Genomic DNA, 25021 nt, shown 5'->3' with positions numbered 1-25021 from the left:
TCCTGACAATTGCCATCACTCTTACCTCCTCTTGCTTAACCACAAGGCACTAAGATAAAGTGCATTGTAACAAAAACCTACCAGGGTTATCTCATCTCTGGAAAACATGGGGTCTCTCCCCTACCTTCTTTAGCAATGGATCAGGACAAGGCACTACCTTGGCACCTTCTTCTGATTTATTCTATCTCAGGAAAAATCGTAAAGGATGGAATTGTGACACACAGGTTTCTGAGGAATAGACCTGCCTTCTCCCATACTCCCTGCTCAGAGTTTTGGACTGTGACACTTGTCGAACAATTATTACTTATGCCTCAAGCTCAGACTTCACCCTTAATTCCTTAAAGACTTTATGATCCCTCACAGAAGCACATAATGGTTATGGCTGGAAGGACTGATAGAGGTCATCGGGTCCACCACCGTGCTCAAACTGGGACACCCAGAGCAGGTTGTCCAGCACCATGTCCAGGTGGCTTTTGAAGATCTCCAAGGAAGAAACTCCACAACCTGTCTGGGCAGCCCATGCGAGTTCTCCATCACCTGCCTGGCACAGTATTGCTTCCTGATGCTTAGACAGAACCTGTTGTGTTCCAGTTTGTGCCCATTGCATCTTGCACTGGGCACCACTGAAAATAGCACTGCTACACCTTCACTGCCCTCCAGATACTCACCTTCCTTCACCTCCTTTCAAAGATTTATATACAGTGATAAGATCCCTTCTTGAACCTCCTCTTCTTCAGTTCTCTCAGCCTCTCCTCGTAGGAGGTGTGCTCTTATCCCTTGAACACCTCAGTGGCCCTCCCCTGGACTCCCTCCAGTATGCCCAGGTCTCTCTTGTACTCGGGAGCCCAGAATGGGACACAGCACTCCAGCTGCAGCCTCACTAGTGCTGAGTGGAGGGAAGGATCACTTCTTCTGACCTGCTGACAACACCTTGCCTAATGCAACCCAGGATACCATTAGCCTTCTTAGCAGCAAGGGCACGTTGCAGGTTTCAGGTCATCTTGGTGCCTACCAGGGCTCCTAGGTCTTTTTCTGCAGAGCTGCTTTTCCAGCTGGGTGGTCCCCAGATAGTGCCCAGTGCCATACCCTTAATATGAAAAAAAAAAAAAAAAAAAAAAAAAAAAAAAAAAAAAAAAAAAAAAACAGAGTCCAGTATGACTATAAACACTACAGCACTTCATGAAAATCAAAGTAGTTCAAAACTGGGGTTTAGTTTTTAGGTGTGCAGTTATGAAACCTTATTTATTTATTTATTTATTTTTATTGGACCATGAACTCTGGTGCTGTCATGGCTCAGTGGTCTGACCAGAGCATTTGCTTCTTACACTGCCCCAGGAAACATGTTCAGGAAACATCTGTGCTTGCCCACCGTGCTGGCCAGCAGCTGGTAGGAAACTGGGTGTGCTGTGGGTGGGCAGAGCTGAAGAGCAGAACAACTAATGGTCCTGCTCTGCCCATCCCACCTCAGTGGCACCTCCAGCAAGCTCCACTGCTTGTAAACTTGCAATAAGAGCCTCCTTGAGGTTTTGGTCCTCAACACCTAACAGGATTCAATGCTGTTGAAAAGCCATGGTGTTGACAGGCAGATTCACCCCTAGACCATGTGATTCCTTGAGTACTTTCCTGTTAGAAAACCATGGTATGGAATATGACATACTCTACACAAACTTTAGAATCATTGCTTCTAAATTACACCCTCTTCAAATTTTATTCAGCTTTTTCTTCGGGATAAGTGCTGCTAATCCCTCCACAGCCTCTTCCTGGATTTTTTATTTTATTTTTTTTTTCCCTCTGAGGGACAAGGTACAGTGCAAATCAGAGCACAACAGTTTGTGGCAGACCCACAGAGCCCACGGCCTGTGCCACCATGGTGCTGCCTCTCCTCACACCACCAACCACCAACCCCTGAGGCAGGAGGGAGGCAGTGGCCTGTCATGGTGTCCCTAGGCCCTGCATGGTGTGACAGAAAAGCAGTCGAGAAGTGGCATGGCCTGTGTCTGCCTGCGCTCCCCTTGACACACCTCACATATTTTTGTCTCCGTGTCACTTTTTGGTCCCCAAGTTCAGAAAAACCGGGTGCCCCCAGCCATCGCCACACATTTCACCTCACCCTCTTACCCCATGCAGCTTGTCCTGCCCTGGCTAAGTGAATGAGGCAGGTTCAGATCCACAAGTGATGCCATTGCTGATTTAAAAAAAAAAAAACACACACACACACACACACAGAATTAAAAATAAAAACCACCACAAAAGATAGGACAAGCTCCTCTTCTTGAATATAATAGCCATGACATCCCTTCCTGGGGGGACATAAGCTTGGGGCTGGGAATCTGCAAAGCTACACCTGCTTGCTTCCCTGCTCAGGAGGCCTGAGCTATGCCTTTCTCTCCTCTTCCTGGTTGACGAGGGGTGGCAAGCAACAATGCTGACAACAGGGACAGAAGGTACATGAGTTAATTGCAATGCAGGCACACTGGGGAGAGGAACTACCAGAAAAAAAAAAAATGCACTTAGCGGCTTGCTTTTTGTAAAGTTTGTATCCTACAGACTAAGTCCAGCATTTGCACTTGAACTGCAGGAGTTCCAGAAAGCTGCACTTTGCTTTTGACTGTGGTGCTTTTATCCATTCCTGTGCTGCTTTCCTGAATCCACTGAGAAGCAGCAGCAACCAAACATATGAACTGCAAGCTTACATTAAAAATGTTTTAATAACTCCGAAATCCCCAGATTGATAATCTTACACCTTATATATAATAATAATGCCTTAATTTAATACACAATGATTTAGATGGTTTGTTATGCCACACAGGACTGGTGTGAGCATCAAGAAAAAGCCAAGTGTAAATACAAGCAGCAACCAGCTCCCTGACTACAACCTACTGCCATGAGAGTGTATTTTTCTGTTAGCTGCCATCCCTTATGACAGGTATCTGACAAATGAAAGGATAGATTCATCCTCTGTGATTACTTACCTTTTGTACTCTGAACATCTTTTGTTCTGCTTTTTGAGAAAACCTGAGTAATAAAGTTTCAAGTGCAGAGTCCTACAAAGCAGAGATCTTGGGGCATATTGGATCACTGGCTTCCTGCCATCTGCAGTAAGGTGTTAACACATTATCCAGAAATCTCCAGTGTCACAGACCTAGTCTTCATTTTCATACACCCCAACCCTTCTCCTTGACTTGTGAGGCAATTATTTCTAGAGGGCTGTGAATTTAGTGGCAACCACAATAGATCCTGTCCTATGATAACTCCTGCTGTGCTCCAGTTTCATCCAGTGCCTGCATGAGAATTTTATAGATGTTTAAAATAACTTTAAGATTATGACCAGAGAATAGACTTACACTTGAACAATTGAAAAACTTATGTTGCAAGATTTTCTAGAAAGACAACTAGCTTTAATATGAAATTATTTCCCTGGTAGAGAACTAGCCAAAAATGCATAATAGTAATTTACTGTGAATTTTATACAATAGCTACTCAGCTTTTGTAAATCACCATAGCTTCATGGCAAATGAGTGTTGATGTACTGATTTACCTATGAATTTTTACCCTTTAGATATCTTGGGTAGCTCTTAAAGGAACATTTCTAGATTCAGTGTATGAACTTTTATTAGACAACTGTTCAACATGATCTTCTTTAATTGCCAAGTCTCATGAAGTAAACAGCTGGCAAAATGCTGACAGAGCATTTCAACATCTCTACGCTGGCTGGTCTTCTACAAGTTGTATTCATCATTTTTCACTGAAAACTGATGTTTGATGAACTATGGAAAAACACCAGGCTTAGCTTTATCCCTCTGCAGATCTTTATCTTCTAGCCATCATGGAAATGAGGACGATAGTTAAGACAATGGTTCCAGCAATTCCACCAATTGTCATTCCCAGGATGCTCCCATGGACCTGCATTGACTGACACCTCTCACCTGTAAAGAAGAAGGTTTGTCCTGATGGGCACCTGGGAAAATAAAGCACAGATTTATGTAAATTAGAAGTTTTGTCCTCCTCCGTAGGCCCACCTTGAGATCCCCACACTCACTCTTCTGGATTGGCAGTTCCCATTAGATGGGTTCACATCAAAATATCCCCACCTTGTTTGGAGGCTATGGACATCCTCTAAAATCACCACAGAAGCAGATTCCTTTGGGTGTCCTTTCTGGTCGCTAACAGAAACTAGTCTCTGCAATCAAATATTTTGTTCCCACTGTTCTTTGAAAACATAGCGACACAGACCTTTGAGATCTGTAGCTCTGAATACTTAGTAGCTGCACCATTTGGTTCAGAGGTAAGTCAGGGCAACCAGGGAGGAGGTCTGTGATACCTGCAGCTTGGTCTCCCTTTCACATTCACACAGACTCCATCATTCTGGCAAGGGTTTGGAACACACGGGTCTTGCTGATAAGGCAGCCAGTCTTGAACAGGTTCCATATCCTGGAGAGCTCTCTTCTGCCTTTCAAAAGGGAAGCCTTCCATGACAGCAAATTGTTCTGATTGAACAGGGACTTCAGTATTATTGAGGTGAGTTAGATCTTTAAAAAATGGAAAGAGGTGAAAGATATCAGATAACCATGACTATTACTATACATAACATTCTTCACCCGAGAGGCTAGACTGGAGAGTACTGCTTGTCCATTTGTTCTTTACTGAGCTGCTGCCCTACCATGGCAAGTTCTGTATATTTAAAGCACAAGGTAGAAAATAATACTAAAATTATAGCAACTAGTTAGCTAAATCAGTAACAGTCTGTGCTTTGGAAAATTGTGCCAAGTGTGGCTGTTCTGTTTGAAAATAAACAAAACAGGAACAGCCTTTTAGGATGGTTCAAAGCTTAGAATTAACATAGCTACTGGTTAGGGTGCTAAGAAGTAAATCTTCAATAAATCCATGCCATTTAGATTCCTCTGAGCTTAAACACTTCAGCCAACATTACCCACTTGAAACTAAAACACAAAAATGCTTTTCATAGTTGATCCCCATTAGAAAAGAAGATGGCTCAGGGACAGGTGGCAATAGTAATGTGAATGAGTGAAAAGGGATAGAAAGGATCAACAATTTGCATTTGCAAGGAGAATCAAGAAAATGGTTGTTACCATTAAATTCTGCAAAAATAATCAGGTCATCATTTTTCAGAAAGCTTCTACGTCTCAGCTGGCTGTGGGAGATGAAGCTGTTCCACCCCCAGCTTACAGTTCTATAGCAATTGCATGAGCTATCAAATTTTCCAGTTGTAGATGGTTTCTCCCATATTATGGTTCCGTTACTATCTGCAAAGAGAATATGAGTGGCAAATAAGAACTGCGAAGTTCTGCAGCCTAGAGCTATGACAACTTTTTTTTTTTTTTCTGTGTTACAACATTAAACAGGATTTATGCTGCAAAATCAAGTTCAGGGCTCAGATATGCAAACAAATCACGGGGGACTGACAAATGATGCCAGCAGATGCTTAGAAATGGTCTGCGTGAGGTCTCTAAATCTATGTGAGGGAATTTAAATTCACAGCTCCCCTTTAATTGAGGACTGACCAAACACAAATTACCTCCTTGCTTTCATCAGCTAAGAGCTCCCACCTGCATGAGGACACCCCCTTATCATCTTTTAAGTACCTATGGTTGAGAGTCTGGCAGATTTTGTTCATGGCTGTGGTTCTGTTAAACATATTCATACCCAAGGTTTAAAATGTCCTGCTGAAAAAACATGTACCAAATTTCCACTGAAAAATCTGAGGAGGGAAGGAGACTTATATCTGGTATTTCACACTGTAGCAAATTCAATATTGTCCCATACTTATTTCTTTGAATGACCACATCCATGAGGAGTTCTAGGGCTGGACGTGGAACTGTGATACAACATGCTATATAAATCTGGAGCTAAAAGGTAGCCTGTGTCTGAAAGAGACAGTCTGCATCAAGCCAAGCAAAATTGGTGTCAGATGCTGCAGACTGATCTCATAGGTGTTGTCAGGTATGTTGTTTTATCTTACAGCTACAGTGTGGACCTTATATATTCAGACTGTGTATGTTCAAGTTATATCAAGCCCCAAAAATATAGTTGTAGCTTAAATTATTGTTGGATGCAATGGAATAAAACACTCTACTGGCATTATGTTGTCCTGTGGTGACAAGTCACAGGCAGAATGGGAATTGCCAACTCCTTGGCACAGGAGAACTCTCTACAAGTCTGTTATAAGGGGTGATGGTTTTAAAATAAAAAAGGGTGGATTTTGATTAAATACTAGGAAGAATTCTTTATTATGAGGGTGGCAAAGCTCTGGCTGCCCAGAGAAGCTGTAGATGTCCCATCCCTGGCAGTGCTCAAGGCCAGGCTGTATGGGATTTGGGCAGCCTGGGCTGGTGGAGGTGTCCCTGCACATGGCAGAGGTTGAGACTTTAAGTCCCTTCCAGCTCAAACAGCTTTATGATTCTATGATACTATGATTCTATGATACTATGATATAGTCAAACTCAGATATCCCAGTGATTAATTGTGGTAACAACCTTCTATGTATTGTTTGTTTTTTTTTTTACATCAGATGATCTTTTGAGATAGGAACTATGAGTCATAAACAAGAAAATACCCCAAACTGGAAAATGAAGTCAAAGTTGCCCAGCTCTGGCTCCTGCATTGTCCTGTGACTCAGATTCTTTGGCTTTCATTTCCACCATTCCTCCAGGCAAATAACACTTACCTGATATAACCTGGTCTTTATTTGTGGTGAAACTTCTGCTTGAAGACATCCTTTTCAAGATGTCAGGGTCCTGGTCCAGCACTGTGAGCATGGCTTGGCGATTCAGAGCTGGCCACTCTAGAACAGCATCATTCTCTCCACTGCACAAATGAAAGGCAATGCGAGTGTAGCCACTGGTGCTGGATTGGGGATACAAACTTATGCCATAAGCATAACCCTCAGGACTGTAAAACCGGGGGCTTTGAATTACGTCTCTTGATGCGTTTTCGAGGATTTGACTGAAATTCCGAATGACCCACACAGCTGTGGGACAGGGGGTCTCCGTCAGTGTGACATCGTCAATAATGATCCCACCAGATGAATCGTTGGGGTTTCCCTTTAGTCCTTGAAAGAGGTATCGGAACTTCTTCTGAGCACTGAGGGTTACATGGGCGATTTTCCAGTTATGGTCATTATCCGCTTTTGTGAAAGGAAGGCAAAACATTGACATCAGCAAGATTAGTGATATTCTGAAGCAGCTTATTCCTAGGTAGCTATTCCAGCTGTATTTTTAGACAACTGGACCTCTCACAGAGTCATGAAGACTGGAAGTCCTAAGTGGGTATTATGATTATTTTATGCTTACATTGCATTATCATCAAATTGCTTTGGACACATTGTATTAGGAACTCTTCACACATTAGTGAATGCAAGTCTTTAGTATAAAGAGCAGCATGCTAAATACCAAGACATAGGAAGTGGATGGGGATCAGTGACCCAACGTGTTAGAATGAACTGTTGTGGCCACTTTTTCATGGACTTGTCCTTCCCTGCAAAATGCAGTAGCTTGATAAAGGCCGTTGATCACAGGTCTTGGGTTTTGACAGCAAAAATGTTTAGTGATGCAGTGGCTGAATTTGTGCTATTTAGCAAAATCATCCAAAGTGGGAACTCAGTTCACACTTCCAGAGTTACACATACTTTTCTATTTGCAGGCGTATAAAAAAATCAGCTGGGGTTTCTAATGTCTAAAGAAGAGCACAGGTATTCCTAATCTTTAAAGATGAGCAGCTCACTGTCAGATCATACTATAGCCAATGAAGATCTAGCCAATGATCTCCAGCAGTTTGGGGTCCCTCCCTTCACTGAGCATAACATAACATTGTTAGATTAGGAACATCGTGACTTCTGCTGTGGAACACTTAAATTACATAATCACAACCCATGGTTTCACTGCTAAATGTGAATAATAAATATTGCATAATACCAAAATCCTTAGGTGGACTGCAACATACTCTCCTGGTAGCTTAAGAAAAATGCTTTGATTTCTAAGCCAACTTTTTCTTCCCAAAAGTTCTATATATTCCTCTCATTTCTAGAATTACCCTGAAAGGTTTGAATTTTCCTCATCTTTCGAACATCTCCAGTCCCATCATCTTCCTTAAGCCAGATGATCAGCTTGTCAGAAGGGCTTCCTGTGATCTTATAGAAGAACTGGAGGCACTGCTGAGTTCTCTTGGGATAAAGGATTCGAGACTCCAGGACTGCTGCCTCCTCTGCATTTCCAGAGCTGGTGTCGAAGTACATGAAGTAGCCAGCATCTGTGAAAAAAAGTGTACAGTGTCAACATCTCTTTCCATCTTTCCTGCTAGCTGCATGGTATATATTTATCATTTCAACTCCACTCTTTCAGTAGGCATAAGTGTAGTAGCTAACATAAATAGTAGAGGAAACAGTGCATAATAACCATGTAGACTGGGGTACAAAGTAGTTTAGGACTAGTAGGGCTAATAGTTTAGCATATATATGGAACTCATTGCCAGCAAAACTACTGCCAGTTTTGCATTAGTTGGTCTAGCTGGAAGTTGGATGCCTCAGGAGTGTCAGAGATGAGACAGAAGATTCAATACTGACAGCAAGTAACTAGCAGATTTATTATTACTTGATTTATACTGAAGATAATCCAAAGATGAGATCTTGGAGATCGTATACTTTATTACCTTATAAAGAGTAAAATAATTTCTTATCAGTGATAAAGATAATAAAAAAGGTTTTGGCACTGAATTAGCACTTTCTTGACCTTGAACAGAGATAAGGTCTATAAGTAACTTGTCCAAAGACCTTTGAAAACTCAGCTTCTCGGATTGAGCAAGTTGGGCAAAAAAGAACTTCTGTCCCTCTAGTTTAATTTCCTACTAAGTTTCTCTAAAGTTATCTTTAGATTTGAAGAATCTACTTTTTTTTTTTTTTTGAAGAATCTATTTTTTTTTATGTGTACCAGGAATTAAGCATCTCCACAAATGTCTTGGTATCACATGAACTTGTCACATCTTATCTGTATTGCATTGCTCTTCAGTTACCCATTACAGTCTGTGATTAGATTAAACAGTGAAATTCTTTCAGCTGCTATGGGAAAGCCTCCTCTGCTGGGGGCAGGTTCCTTGGATTCTTGTGGTTTTAGCTAACAGTTGGCTTATCATCAGTTAAACCTGTGGCTGCATAAATGCAGTACAGCCACCTGCATCATCAGTGAAGCTACTAGAGCTGTTCTGTCTATTGCATTTGCTCTAACCATGTCAAGGCAACATTTTCCTTTACCATTAGGACATGGTAACAATGTTTTGAAATCATACCCATAGACACTTTGCCAAAGATACTGAATTGCTTTATGCACACATAAAACAATTTGCCATTAAGTTAAATTTATGTTAAATTGAAGTACAGTTGCTGCTGCTCCAGGTGGGAAACAAGTCTGTGAGCCTTATTCAGGTGCCTGACTTTGTTGTTGAGCTTATTGTGGTATCAAAGCCAGATGATCCCGACTCTACCTCCTTCTTGATAAGAAAGTGAAATAAAAGCAACAGAAAGCATCTATGGCAGTTAGGATATGGCCTCAGTAGACTTCAGCAACAGGATACATGGATCAAACACACAGCCAGACTGCCAGTTCCTGTCTACATTTTAGGTTGTACTTTCCCTCCTTCATTTTAACCAGTAATAAGTGAATGCAAGAAGTCACACTGTTTGGGCAAAATACAATCCATCTCTGTTAGGAAACCAAAATTAGGTCCCACCTGAGATGGCTGCAGAAGCAATTCTCCAAAAGTGTCTACATTCCTGATGGAGTCAAAGAGCCTTTGAAGGCCTCTGAAAAGAGAGGCACTCCCTACTCAAGCAATTCATTTTGGCACTCTGGAGATCCTCATAGGCACCCAACCCTTTCCTTTAACTCTTCAGGAAACATCAGTGCTCATTTTACACAAAGTCACAAGATGTTAAAGCATAAGTGCAAGCTAAGTGCATACTTTGGACAGATTGGATTTTACCCAACAATATCAAAAAACTCAGCTGAATTCTTCTTTTTCATTTACAATTATACAATGGGGAAAAAAAATAAAAAGAGCAAAAGACTGAAAAAAGACAGATGAGGGTTAGAAGCATGTACTTATAGACACTGTCAGATGGTTTTCTTGAGTTATATTGCATTCTCAGACCTGACTGACAACCACCAGCTTTACAAGTGCTTAATGATCTCTTCAGTGGCAGGGTCACATCACGGGACAGCCTCCTCCTGTTTACAGCAAGTCAAGCTTTGCCTTTTTTGAAAAGCAACAAAGCACAACTGAATGCGCTTTAGGCCAGGATTCCTTCACCCTGAACTTAGGCAAAATATACCAAAGTCACTTTTTTTTTTTTTAAAGTCTGTTGTAGGTTTCCACATCTAAATAACAACAAATCAGGCTCTTGCTTTTCAGAACTGTCTGTTGGGACTTAATCTTTATTCTCATTTGTAAACTAGCAAACTGTAACCCTCGCTGGGGCTCACTCTACCCTGCTTGGGATTTTCTTCCTGTGAAAAATGGCAAAAATAGCATGTTAAAAACAAAATTATCCCCAGACTCCTATCATAAAAAAAGCACTGTAACTTTCTTCCTTCTCCAAAGCCAGCACTCCTCAAGCTTAACTTATCATTCACTTTCCAAACATGTTTATGAGTAGCTTATGAGTGCTATTCCATTCTTATCGTGGAGCAACATAATTCTTACTCAGACTTTGGAAGCTGCAGTAAATCCCTTTCCAGGTTATATCAATAGTCCTCCAGTTAATATTGTTCTTTGTCCCCTTTTATATTGCTGGAGTGGAGAACATTCCACTATGCTTTAAAAGCTTAATGAAAGCAGTGGTGCAACCATAAGCTCAGACCCACAGTGCCAAGACAAGTGCAAAGAAAAACAGTGCTTTGCTTAATGTGAAACATTACAAACAGGTGTTTTCTGTGTAGTCTTCTAAATATGATCATTTAATAATGTGTTTTCCGAGTAGCCAGTGCTGGGTTTTCTGAACAGTTGAGCACAACGCCAGGTTCAGAGAAGTTGTTAAAGGTGCTGTATTTAAAGCACATAGCCCAGCACAGATATGCACAAGAGACAATTGCTAACTCCTTCTCCATAGGAAAGTGTTTGTTACTTTACCACTGCAGCGCCCAGAAACTGTGTGGTCTTCCTGTCCTGCAGCACTGCTCTGCTGATGGACCCAGTCTAGGTCATCTCTGGTGCTCTGAATCATGCCACAGATATTTTCAAGCTCAAAAGAACACTGATCCAAAAACGTGTGAGTTGAAGCTGAAAAAAAAAAAATGCACACATGGTTATCTCCATGTATTGTATCATTTAAAAGAAAACTGGAGTATTTCTGCTCTAATTTTAGTGTTTGTTTTGGTTTATTTATACTAGTATAGACATCATGTATTGACGGCCCAAACCCCAGCAATCACAATCTGCTTGATGAGCATCCACTTGAAGCAAAGTCCAGCCAGCCACCTTAGGCAGGTTCAGCAGAGTTTGCCTGCACGTGGATGCTTCTAATGGCAGATCCACAGGGACAATAACTTGTTGCTAACAATCACACCTGGTGATAACATCTTCAACCAGATCAGCAACCAGCTGATGGAGCGTCAGACTCTAGAATCAGCCAATACCAGGTGCAAAATGATCTAATTAAGACTGAACATCAGTAAAAGAGGACAAAGTACATTGCCTTCACCTCATAGCAGAGGCGTAATGAAATTGCTCACATACCAGCAAACAACCACATGTCTAAGCCCCTAGGAGCATCATGGAAGAAAATGTGCATAACCTGACTTTTGTTGAGTAACTGTTAAGTAACTTTTATAAATGCAAGCAGTTAGCAGAGCCAAAGAGAGGGACGAGGAGGGAGTAAACAGTTTGGGTCTCTGCACCACAGTCCCCCTTCAATACTGCTTCAAGAGCAGCTGAGAAGTATAAACAAATAATTTGTCATGGTTAAATTATGACTTACTGCAGTTATACATGCGATTAAGTCTTTCCAGGTCGATGGCACTGAGATCTAAACGTTGTCCAATTATGTCATTGAATGCTGGTATCTTCGTTGTGATTGTGGGGATACTGTCATTTTTGTTAAAGGAGTACGGTGCATAGTGCATCACTGATTCGTAGTCATAGGGTGTGTTCAGGTCAGTGATGAAGCTGTCATCATACTTCAGAAAGTTGTGTTCTCTGTCTGGTAAAAGAACAGAAAAGTTTTTCATCTCACAGATCAATTGGAAAGGAAATGGTTTTAGCATGGCCCCTTGAATGCAGTTTTATGAGGCAGAATTGATCTACCTGATAGCAATTACTTTAGGATAAAATACTCAAATGTAGCAAGATTGGTTTATGAAGTAATTTTGACAACAAAGCATTGTCTTTAGATTGCAGTTTTGCATCCTCATATGACTTCAGTATCTTCAAAGTCAAATATCAATGAGCTGTAAAGAACAATGTAAAGGAGATCAGATTAGATGGTCTAATGGTAAGCATCCTGAAGGACTAAACTTAAGGATTAATGTACTTCATTCCAGAGCCTGTGAATATTGATGCAAAAGTTTCCCAGAATATTAGATCACATAAGAACAAGGAGGAGTCCTGGAGCTTTTTACTTCCTAAGGAGCCAGGTGTGGCAGTCCTGGATTGCCCCCAGGCTCTGGTCTCCTTTGTAGCAAAGGGCACGTTAGGAATCTGTGAAAAAAAAAATAGTTTGTTTTACCCTAGATTGATTATATTGCTCTGGTATTGGTATGGAGATGTCTCTTGGAAACACGTGTCTCAAAGTCTCTTGGTGAAATCATTTGTTCTTAGAAAAAAAAATTCATTATGAAGGTGTCTAATGGGACAGGAAGAGGGAGCCATTTCACATACTTTGGCATGGAAGTAAATAAATAAAGATTCCTAGCCTTTCCAATCACAAATAATGTTTTCAATATATCTGGCATTCTCCCTCTGAGAAGAAACAGCACATGACTGCACTCAGTGGATAATTACAGCTTCTCTGTGTAACAGCTGCCCTTCCTTGCAGCTGCATTCTCGGCACAAAGGTCTTCAGTCCAAGGCTTGAGATTTTATAAGGGCTTGAGTTTATTTTCTTGCAGGTATCTGAATTGCACCTTTAATCAAAAATAGTAAGAATCTTGATAATTACATGCTATTGCTTTTTATAGCTGGAGACAAAACCTTGGCAGTACACAGGCATGTGTAACGTTTTTCAGATCATTACCAGGCAAAGGGTAACTTCTATTTGTTTTTAGAAGATACAAACCATACAGTGAGGAGGCAGTCTCATTTCTTAGTCTCTCCTGTGTGTTTTCTCTGAAATCTTATAGGTTTATTATCTTTTCTATCAATAGCAGCCTGAACAGGGGATCTCTTCTCTAGCCAGCAGCTATCTGCATTGAAGTCTGTGAAAATGCATTATGGCCAAAATTGTTACCATGCCATTAAATTTGGGTTTACAGATCACTAATGCAGGAATAGATGGACACACATATATACATGGCACAATCATATCAGCCTTATTTCCTTTTAGAGGAGCAGATATTACTGCAAATTGAGGTGAACTAAACCAAAACCCCAGACTGAAGGGCACTGCACAAATCCAGCCTTGATAGATATTTTTTTTTACGGTCTAGAATTTTGTGCCTTTCTCTGTAACATGTGGTAAATCCTGTCCGTGCTGACCCCAACAACACAGAGGAATTCATACTTATACAAACTCATACTGATGCAACCATCTAAAAAGGGTTAGATGGAGTATGGCCCAAAACTGTATATTTTGGCAAAAAATGCCTGTTTGACTTTTAAGGGCAGTCTCTGTTCAAGGTGGATGGTCCTAGTTGCAGGCTAGCATAGTGTTTATGTTTCTGACATATAACATGGCTAAATCCAACACAAGGTCAGCAAATAAACCTTCCTATTCTGTCTCTAATCATTTAGTTCTTTCAAACGGCTTCAGTAGAAGTTTTCTACTTAAGAAATTTGCCTAACTGGAAAATGAAAGCTTAGAGTATGGATAGAAATGTACACAGTATATAGGAATTGACTGTAATGGTATCAGCCCAGCTCCAGAGCTTCATTCAGAGTAATAATAAAAAAACATAATCTGTATTGTTTTTCTGTTGTTCCACATTTGTGGCCACTTAATACACCACAAACAATCTCTCAATTCATCTTCGTAGCCCTCCTCTGGATTTACTCCAGCAGCTCCATATCCCTCTTGTACTGGGGAGCCCAGAACTGGACACAGTATGCCAGGTGAGGCCCCACCAGGACTGAGTAGAGGGGCAGGATCACCTCCCTCGAGCTGCTGGCAACACTCCTCTGCATGCACCCCTGGATCCTGTTGGCCTTCTTGGCCACAAGGGCACACTGCTGGCTCATGGTCAGCCTGCTGTCCACCAGGACCCTCAGGTCCCATTCTGCAGAGCTGCTCTCCAGCAGGTCAGCCCCCAGCCTGTGCTGTTGCTTGGGGTTATTCCTCCCTAGGTGCAGGACCCAGCACTTGCCCTTGTTGAACTTCATGAGGTTCCTCTTGGCTCGTCTCTCCAGCCTGTCAAGGTCGCTCTGAATGGCAGCACAGCTCTCTGGGGTATCAACCTCCGAGCTTTGTGTTGTCAGCAAACTTGCTGAGGATGCACTCCATAAAAGTCAGAATCTAGATACTATCATCATCAACTTCATCACCTTGACTTGAGCTGAGACCTAATTAGTAGTAAGGTGATTTGTTTTCAGGGCTGCAGATAGCAATAAAAATCATGGTCTGCAAGATCAACAGACACATTCCTGCTCAGCCACCACAAGAGACAGCATGTAGAGGGCAGAGACAAGTAGGAATGCACATGGCCATTCAGCTGGGAGCAATTCAAAATATCATATAATGCACTTGGAGGTCAGCAGAAACTGCTTGTACCAGCAGTTTTTATCTATCCAAAAGATAACACAATGTTCCCTGAATCCTGTTACTTTCTGAGAAACCTTTTGCATGTATTTTTAACTTATATGCAAAAATATTGAGTGCATTACTCTGGAAACTCAAGTAATCTGGCTTCCACATAGAGCATGAGTGATGGCAGGGCAACTTTGCTGCACTGGCATCTCAAAGCATCACTGTTGGGAACCAGAGTTTATACTTAATGTCTTTGCTAGCATGCCTTTTGGAACTTGATATAGACTCCCATTCACCCTTTTTCAGAAAAATATTTGATCATAAAGTAGTACAGAACCAGCCCTCACAGAAGACAGAAGCAGAGACTGCCAAGGGGGACTGTGGAGACTCAGAAAGCCACTGAATCTGATGGAGTTAAACCTGAAAGCAAGTATCTGCCAGAGACATTGGGCAGTGGAGAGCAAGGTAGAACCCTATTTTATGTGTCCTATCTGATCTGATCACTTTGAGGCTTCTTTATGTACAAAGTAGATCTTTCCAGTCCCTGGAAAATCTCAAGCTCCGAGTATAAAAACTTTTTAGATTTTGGAGAACCCTTCATTAAAGAGCTACCTCGAAACTCAGAACATGTTGGGGGTCCCAAAACACCCTCCCAGTAAGCTTACAATTTGTAATTATGTGGCAAGAGAAAATAGATCCTTAGAGAGGGGAAGTGATGTGCTCAAAATCAGGGAGCAGACCAGTTGTGGAGCCAAGGGGTAATGGTCTTCAGACTTCCAAGCAGATTCTCTCTCCTACAGCCTTAGACAGTCTCTGCTCTTTCCCCAGTGAATTTGTATCAAAATCTATTTACAGACTGATTTACAGGGTCCTCCGGGGTGACCTAGTGTCCCTAAGTCGTATCTTTAAGCAAGTTTTCAAATCTGTTGTGGGAAGAAAGATACTGATAAGTCTGCACTTTAGAAAATCTGACTTGACGTTCAAAACCAACCTGCAAGAATTTCATCCCACCAGATTGTCACGTAGTCATCTCGGTCCATCCTTGACTGCTCATGGTAAAATCCCAAAGCGTGCAGGATCTCATGTTCTACAATTGCTTTGTAGTCACACCCTGCCCCAATGGAGAGGTTCTGTCCAGTCTGCAGGTCCCCCACCATGGACCAACACCTGAGAAAGAGAGAGATCTTACTGTCAGATAGCGTTCTCTTCTTTGCATTTAAGTTCTGTCTGCTCACTTTAAATGCAAACTGTATTATAGTACTATAAATATTTCTTTAAGTACTGACCAAGTACCTAAATATCTATAGGTACTCTACCCTGAAGGCAAACTAAGCTTCAAAAACCATACTCAGTGGGTACTGAAAACAGAGCTTGAGCCTGTGGTGTCTTCAATAGCTGCTGCCAAGGGGTTTCTGGTACTAGGCTCTTCAGCACCAACTTGCCAAAAATCATGCCTTACATTATTTTAGGACACATATCTGAATCTCAGGGCAGAGCAGAGGGCAGAAATAAAAGTGTCTACATGCTTTATGGAGGTTGGGAGAACATGAAACATTCACAGCTGATATAATGAGATTTTTGTCCTTTTCTAGGTCTCTTTAAAAGTATGTTTAGATATAGGAAATAATAGCAATAGTACAATAAATTGTCTTCCCACAGTTTTTTGTTGTTTGTTTGTTTTTTACCTTTCTTACACAGATTTCAAAATCTAAATTCTGGTTATTCACATTCTTGGTAAGTTAAGATGGTGTGCTTTGGGGTCACTTCATCCACTATGGATATAAAACAACCCTAGGTTGGAAAGTGAGAGCAGTTGAAGAAAACCCAGCAATAATAGGATTCCCCTTATCAAAGAGTAGCCATCCAAACATTAAATGCCCATTTCAAGTTCCTCATCTGAATGTCGCAGAATCACACAATCACAGAACTGTAGGGGTTGGAATGGACCTCGAGAGATCATCGGGTCCAACCCCCCTGCCAAACCAGGTTCCCTAGAGCAGGTTGCCCAGGGAGGTGTCCAGATGGGCCTTGAATATCTCCAGAGAAGGAGACTCCACAACCTCCCTGGGCAGCCTGTCCCAGTGCTCCGTCACCCTCACCGTGAAGAAGTTCTTTCGCATGTTGGTGCCGAACTTCCTGTGCTCACTTTTGTGGCCATTGCCCCTTGTCCTGTCCCCACAAATCACTGAAAAGAGGTTGGCCAAATCCCTCTGTCTTCCACACCTCAGGTACTTATACACATTGATGAGATCCCCTCTCAGTCTTCTGTTCTCCAGGCGGAACAGCCCCAGGTCTCTCAGCCTTTCCTCACAGGGGAGATGCTCCAGGCCCTGTATCATCTTTGTGGCCCTCTGCTGGACTCTTTCCAGGAGATCCCTGTCTTTTTTGTACCAGGGAGCCCAGAACTGGACACAGTACTGCAGGTGATGCCTGACCAGGGCAGAGTAGAGGGGGAGGATCACCTCTCTTGACCTGCTGGCCACACTCCTTTTAATGCACACCAGGATCCCATTGGCCCCCTTGGCCACCAGGGCACACTGCTGGCTCATGGTCAACCTGTCGTCTACAGGTTGTCCTCTGTCCTCTGCAGTCAGCAGAGGGAGGCAGATGCTTCCAAGCTGGATCTAAGGTGGGTTACTTTTGTGATGGCCTCTTTTTCTCTACTGACAACAAACTTAGACTAAGCTTTCAGACTACTGAAGTCAGATTAAATGAATTTTCATTTGATTCTACACAGCAGAGCTACACAGAAATTGATATAACCTTACCCACTTCCTTTTATAAAGAATACGTAGGTTCTCTCTCCTTCATATGGCTTGAAGTCAATGCAAGACTTAAGACGGAACATCTCAAATGCCTGGAGAATAACTCCTTTGGCATTCAGATCTGGAAAACAGATGTCAACAACAAAGCACCTCTAAGACACAGCATATCATTCACCCCAGAGAGGTAATACACACAGATTTGTGCATGGGACCAAAAGAAAAAACGATTTAAAACAAAAGTAATTGTATTTGATTAAAATATGTTTTGTTATGATAGGTGTAGGGAAAAAATTAAATTGGTGTAAAGGAACAATCTGGTTATTTGTGAATTTTACTGTGAAAGAACCAGATTGGGAAAAAAAAATAAAAAAATAAAAAAAGGAAAATTTTTATCATGGTGACTCCAGTGCAAACAAGGATTGGAGTTAAAATTTGAATAAAATATTTGCATTACCTAGGTCATTGCCCAGAATATAGGGAATGGGGAAGTTCCATCTGTAGCTCTCATTTCTTATGGCATTTCGCTGCTGTTTCTGAAAAGGGAATTAACAGCTGGTGATACAGCTGCTGTGCAGAGATGGGCTGATTTGTACCAAAAATACAATTAGGACAAATGCTAGCTATAAAGTTTTTAATTACTTACAGGGAGCATGATATCACCCTGAAAGAGATCCAGTCCAGCAGCTGAAAAGAAATTTAGTGAAAGGTAATGTAAATGGACTATAAAATACATCAAAGAAATATTTTAACTCAAAAGCCATAGTGAGCTTACTCACACAAAGTTACATCCACAGGCACTTATAGAAAATAAAGACGGTCTAGCCTTAGCTTCAACTCAATATTTACTACTCAGCAATATCTATATTTTTGATGGCAGAAATCTGGTGACATTGATTATCTGTGTCTAGTTTTATAACCTCTTGCTTGCTGCCAGGCAGTGGCAACAGTCACACAATGAGACAGTTCTCTAAATAACATAGTAATATTGAGGAATGCATCAGGAAAAACATTTTTCAGTGCACCATCTAGAAGGATATATGGAAATTTGCACTACAGGACATTAAAAAAAGTAGAGGAAGACTGTACAATGGGTTGTGTCTTTTTCCCAGAGACTTTTCCCTAAGACTAAGTTATCTTAGGGAAAAGATACTTTACAAAAAGATACTTTATAAAAGGTACTTTGCAAAAGATACTTTACAAAAAACATATATAGATGGGGGGAGACTCTGGAGCCTTTCAGTTCATAAGATGTGTTACTTTCTTAACACCAGGCCAAACTTCAGAAGTAAAATGTGCCTGCATTCTTTGCTTATATAAAGTTGCAGTCTGTCTAGACCACAATTTCACCCACAAGAGACCTGAAACTTCAGCATTTTGCTCACAATATAGAACAGAACAGAACAGAACAGAACAGAATAGAGTAGAGTAGTTCAGTTGGAAGAGACTTTCAAAGGTCATCAAGTCCAACTGCCTGACCACTTCACAGGTAAGCAAAATTTAAAGTCTGTTATTAAGGGCATTTTGCAAATGCCTTTTGAACACTGGCAGCCATGCGGCATCAACCACCTCTCTAGGAAGCCTGTTCCAGTCTTCGACCACCCTCACAATAAAGAAATTTTTCCTAATACCTAGTCTGATCCTCCCTGGAGCAGCTTGGTGCCATTCCCATGCAACCTATCATTGGTCACCAGGGAGAAGGTACTGCTAGATTCAGGACTGGATGAGAATTTAGACATGAACTTACCCAAGTTTATGTCTGGAATATCTTTGGTTATATCACCAGCATCAGCATCTGCAGCTGCAAGACAGACAAAACACATGTTCAGATGTGGTGGTACACAGCAGGCAAAAGAAAATGCTACAAAACTCAAAACAGCCCACAGAGCACTTACTAGCTCCACCAGAGAGATGCTCGACCTGAAAGAAAACAAAATACAGCCAGTATAAGCTATGGGATGTCTCTGGACTGACGGGAGCCTGTAGAAATCAGGTTTCTACTTACAGAGACTGGAGTACCATATGCATAACATAACAGAAGCGCTAGGCAGAGCAGGAAGCTGCTGGAACCCATTTTTGCAGTGGAAATGGAAGCTGGTCCCCCTCATCTCTTGCATTATATAGGGCATGCTGCTGAGCTTCCCACAGAAATCAGCCAACCAGCGTGGAACTTCCCACCTTTGTAACGTTATAAAAGCAAAACTTCCCTCCTAATGGCAGGTGATGGCGTTGTTGTTATCATTTACCCAAGTCCACTTTGGAGGACTGCTAGAGAGGAATGTGCTAACTTCCTGTGTTAAGGGCAGGTGGTGAAAGGCTCACACAGACTTTGTGTGAGAAGATCTCGATCTGGCCCAAGTCCCTGACTCCTTCCACTGTGTTTGTTATCTGTCAGCATTACAATCTCAGCAGCACTGGAATCAAAGCCACGTGCTTAAGGAGAATTATTGAGTTTATTGCTCTCTAGCGATATTAGAATAAATTAATAATTAACATGGCATTGTAAAGATTAGAGATAGAAGAGATATGATTATGTATGTCCTAAGAGCACTTTCCCATGGCTGAACTAGTCCCAGGACAGATGGCACAGTGTAAAACATGCTAACCCTGCCCTCCGGAGCTTCAAATCACGTTTGAGACTAAAAACAAAATATCAGAGTGTTGTTTTCTGACCTAGAAAGTGCATGTACAAGGTCAAGATTTCACATGCAATACCTTCACATACATCAGTAGATTCCTGGTCTTCCAGCTTGATGCTCCTTTCTTTTCTAGTGTGTTTCAGAGAGGGAAAACTTCTGCCTCACACTTTGCTGTCTTCCAGAGGGGACATGGGTCAGGGAGGACTTACAGGCTAACTGAGAAAGGCTCCAGAAAGTTGCAGATTTCACATAGGCTCTGCATTAGTATTTCCCCAATGTATTGGGTTTACATGGCAATCTTTTGGTAGCGGGGGAATGCAGGGGTGGCCTCTGTGAGAAGAATCCAGAATCCATGTTAGATACAGGCCAGGTTCAGCTGGCTCCAAAGGGACCCACTGCTGGCTTGAGCTGAGCCAGGGACCAATGTTGTTTGCACCTCTGGGAGAGCAGATTAAACAAAGGTGAAACAAACAAACCAAAAAAAAAAAAAAAAAAAACAGTAGCTGGGAGAGAAAAGTGAGAAGCAGCTCTGCAGCCCCCAGGTCTGTGCAGCAGGAGGGTGGGAGGTGCTCCAGGCATTCAGCAGTTCCCCTGTGGCCTGTGAAGAGGCCCCTGGTGGAGCAGGCTGTCCCCCTGCAGCCCAGGGGTCCCACATGGAGCAGATCTCCATGCTGCAGCCCGTGGAGGAGCCCCCGGTGGAGCAGGTGGATGTGGCCTGGAGGAGGCTGTGGCCCATGGAGAGCCCCCGCAGGAGCAGGCCCTGGGCTGGAGCTGCAGCCCGTGGAGAGGAGCTCCTGGGGGAAGCTGCCGCCCACCCGTGGGGGACCCATGCTGGAGCAGTTTGCTCCTGGGGGATGGACCCTGTGGGATGGAGCCATGTGGGAGCAGTTCTTGAAGAGCTGCTGCTTGTGGGCAGCCCCCACAGGCTCAATTTGGTAAGGCCGGCATCCCGTGGGAGGGACCCCACGTGGAGCAGGGGCAGGGAGGGACCCCGAAGTAATGGTGGAGAAGCATCAGGGACTGACTGAAGCCCCCATTCCCCATTCCCCTGCACCACTCGAGGGGGAGAATGGAGAAGAGGGTGGATAGGGGGGAAGGTGTTTTTAGTTTGTTTCTCACTTTTCTATCTTGTTACCAATAGGCAATAAATTTCTTTAATCTCCCTATGCTGGGTCTGTTTTGCCTGTGACGATAATTGCTGAATGACTTTGCTGTCCTTTTCTCAGTCCTTGAGCCTTTTGAGTCGTATTTTGTCCCCATTTCCCTTTGAGGAAGGGAAGCGAGAGAGCAGTTGTGGTGGAGCTCAGCTGCCCAGCTTCTCTGGGTGACCTGTTCTAGTGCCTCCCCACCTTCACAGTAAAGAATTTCCTCCTTATATCTAATCTAAACCTACCCTCTTTTAGTTTAAAGCCATTCCCCCTTGTCCTATCCCCACGTCCCTTGACAAAGGATCCCTCCCCAGCTTTTCTATAGCCCTCTTTAGGCACTGGAAGGCCACTGTAAGGTCTCCTTGGAGCCTTCTCTTCCCCAGGCTGAACAACCCCAACTCCCTCAGCCCATCTTCACAGCAGAGGTGCTCCAGCCTCTGATCCTCCATGAGGTCCTCCTCTGGACCCTCTCCAACAGGTCCATGTCCTGCTTGTGCTGGGGCCCCAAAGCTCAATGCAGGGCTCCAGGTGGGGTCTCACAAGAGCAGAGCAGAGGGAATCTGCTCCCTCGCCCTGCTGGCTATGCTGCTTTTTGTGCAGCCCGGGATATAGCTGACCTTTCACCTAAGGTACATGGCTCTTCTTCAGTACTTACAGGGCACATGGCAAGTAAATGAGAAGCATGTCTCAAGATACATCGTGTAAAACTTTTCACAGATGAGCAAAGAGAGACAACACGGAGCGCAACAGCTGTGATTTGTAGATATGTGGCAAGGCATGAGAAAAGAACAAAAGCCTGAAGCAAAATCAAAGTACTCTAAAAAAGCAATCAGTTTTGAGTCTCCTTAACTTCAACTCCATCCAAGAAACTAAGGAGTATGTCTAAAGATAAGTCATTCTACAGTCATGTTCTTCAGTTTGTAGAGGACGAGGGTTATGCGGACATCTCAGGATATACTAATGCAATATAATCTTGTATGCCCAACATATGCATCACCCCAAGACCCAACCAAATTCCCATTCTGCTTTCATGAAAACTTCTCAATAATGTTGAATTGGGTCCAGACACAGATGAGGTAAGGGAAGCATGCTGTTCTTTAGGCAGTAAACAAGCTTGTGAATACTTGTGAGTGAGCATTATCAAAAGCTGGACAAGAGGAAGTCAAAATGGCCAAGGGGAATGAAGGAAACTGTGGAAAAGAATCTTGGAAAATTAAGCACTGGTGGTTTTGGTTAGGCAAGGCTGAACAGAGAGACTTCAGACTCAAGAATTGGGAATAAAAAACATTGCTAACAGTGAAGATAAACAGAAAGAATGAAACCTAGGAAGAAAAAGACTGGATACAACTGAGAAGCAATTTTCTGCTTGGGCCACATTAATCTGCAGGGAGTGTATGGGTTTATTCTCTTAAAACTAGCAGAGATGCTTAGTTCAAATTCTTAAAATACAGAAGCCACAGAATATAGGTGTTTGTTGAAGTAATATGTTTTATCTGTCTTGAATGACTGCTTGTGCTTGTGAAGAGGTTGAGAGCACTTCAAGGATGGACTGGGACTTCAGTTGTAATCAGAGGAGTGAGATCTGCAATAAAAAAAAAAAAAAAGACAATAAAAGATATGAATTCGATGCATGGCATATATAGTACAGTTCTATCAGCTGTATTGGGCTGACTTCCAGGCTAATTCTGGGGGCAAATAAAGAAAAAATAATGTTTCATCCAAATAGCTCCAGAGGCCACAGTAGCACCCAGTGAGGCAGCTGGGAGGGGAAACTCCCAGCATGCGTGGAGCTCCAGTCCGTGCGCTTCTCAAGGGGATTCTGGGACTGCTGATCTGGAGGAGACTGGGGTGAGAGGGTAGAGGGCTTTGGCAATGTGAAACAGGGTTGGAGGGCGAGGAGAGAGGGAGAAAGGCCTGTTGTGAATTGGGAGGCATGGGGTAGACCCTCAATGGTTATGCAGAGACTACCTCCAACTTTCATCAGAGGGCACTGTAACACTGCCCCTCAGCTTCCAGGCCCCCTGGTGTCAAAACGAGTGTTGAAAAGCAGACTGCACGCTTACGCTGCAGCATAATAGTTTTAATGCTTAGAAATTAAGCCGAACCAGTTTGTAATTGGAGACTAAACAGTCTCCTAACAAGGTTTTCAATTTCTTAACTACAATTTCACCTAGCAGCTGCAAATGCTTCTGGGCACATTGGCACCCGTATCACGCAGAGGGACTGAACAACCCTCAGTGAATTGCTCCTGGTACAAAATGCTGTCAGGGAACATACAATGAGGCCTCGGCTGTCCTTTTGTTGTTGTTGCTAACAGCGACTTGGAAGAGTTGCTGGGTGCCCTACATAACCTGCAGGCAGGCTGGACCCTCCTGCATGCTGCTTTATGCTGTAGCCTGCCCTTTGCATTTTTATTCGGCAGCACATGCTCCTGATTAAAGATTCACGGGAAGCTGCTTTCCCATTCTGCCAAAGCCTTTGTAGTTTCAAAAGTGTTTCCATTCTCTGCTGGAATGAAAACAAGAACTGTGCGGTTTTCTTGTTTGTTTGTTTGTTTGTTTTTGTGAAGAGCCAGGGAGAATCCTTCCAGAAAAGCCTGGTTTTCACAGCCTTTGGCCATCTGGAGTGATTCTGGATCATCACAGTGTACTCCCAGCTGTCTTCTCCTATCCAAGACAAGTGCTACAACCAGTGTACCAGGGTCACATAAGATTTAATGATCGTTTACTTATACACCATTTCCACTTTCCAGGCACTGATATTTTCTGAAGGAAACTCTTCAGAAGAGTGTTGTCAGCACGGGATCCCTTTGTATCCAGTGGAGATCAATGTATCAGGAGAGTGGTTAATCACAACTATCTTGGGATGAGCTTAACTGCTCTCCAGAAGTACCCATTATTCTCAAATGACCCACCAGAGAGTGCAGAAAGTTCATTTTAGACACCTAGAGTGAGGCAAGATGAACACAGCCATCTGAGGTGTGGCTGTGTCACAGAGGATGGGCATGCACTGTCCCTCTGGCCTTCTCAGAGGGGTACCTGCCCACCAGGCTGCTGCCTGCACTAGAGAGCTCTTTTCCTTCTTCTACCCTTTCCTGCCTCCTTTGGCAGAGCAGATCAGCTGCACACATTCCTGGCAAAAAACTGGAGCCTCAGGAGAAAAACTTTGGATCAAAACTCCTTCTGCCAATTTGTCATGGTCCAAAAAGAACAGCTTCATTTTTCAAACCACAATTTTCTTAAATAGAAAGGGATACAGGAGTGTTTGCAAATAGCAACACCATGAAGAAAGATGATCTTCAAGACATGCAAGTATAATCTGGCCTGAAAATCTTGATCTTTTGGGTTAAGAGAATCAAAATTATCCAAAGAGGTTTATACTGGGTATTCAAAAATCCAGGCACCTCAAATCACTAGACATATAAAAGTCTTGTTCCTGAAATAGATGGCTCTAGAGATTTGCTTATCACCCTCATCGTTCGTGCTTTCCTTATAAACAGAAGAGTATTTACTTACTCTGTTCCAGTTGGGATTCTAATAATATGATACTGTACCTTCAAAATCAGCAAAA

General features: G+C 42.6%; 1 protein-coding gene across 1 annotated transcript; it reads right to left on the bottom strand.

Annotated features, from left to right (window-relative positions):
• Positions 1–2552: 2552 nt before the first annotated feature.
• On the bottom strand, positions 2553–19738 carry MEP1A (meprin A subunit alpha; the record flags this gene model as incomplete). Its single annotated transcript, XM_082756704.1, is given in 14 exon segments — positions 2553–3958; positions 4322–4529; positions 5091–5260; positions 6682–7144; positions 8050–8265; positions 11137–11286; positions 11984–12200; positions 15892–16069; positions 17671–17788; positions 18122–18200; positions 18311–18351; positions 19412–19465; positions 19560–19584; positions 19670–19738. Coding segments are annotated over 14 exon segments (2136 nt in total). The 3' UTR covers positions 2553–3810.
• Positions 19739–25021: the final 5283 nt, after the last annotated feature.

This window comes from Aythya marila (genome assembly GCF_965140915.1).
Source record: "Aythya marila genome assembly, chromosome: 3".
Lineage (NCBI taxonomy): Eukaryota > Metazoa > Chordata > Aves > Anseriformes > Anatidae > Aythya > Aythya marila.
This window is presented reverse-complemented; position numbering and strand designations above follow the sequence as displayed.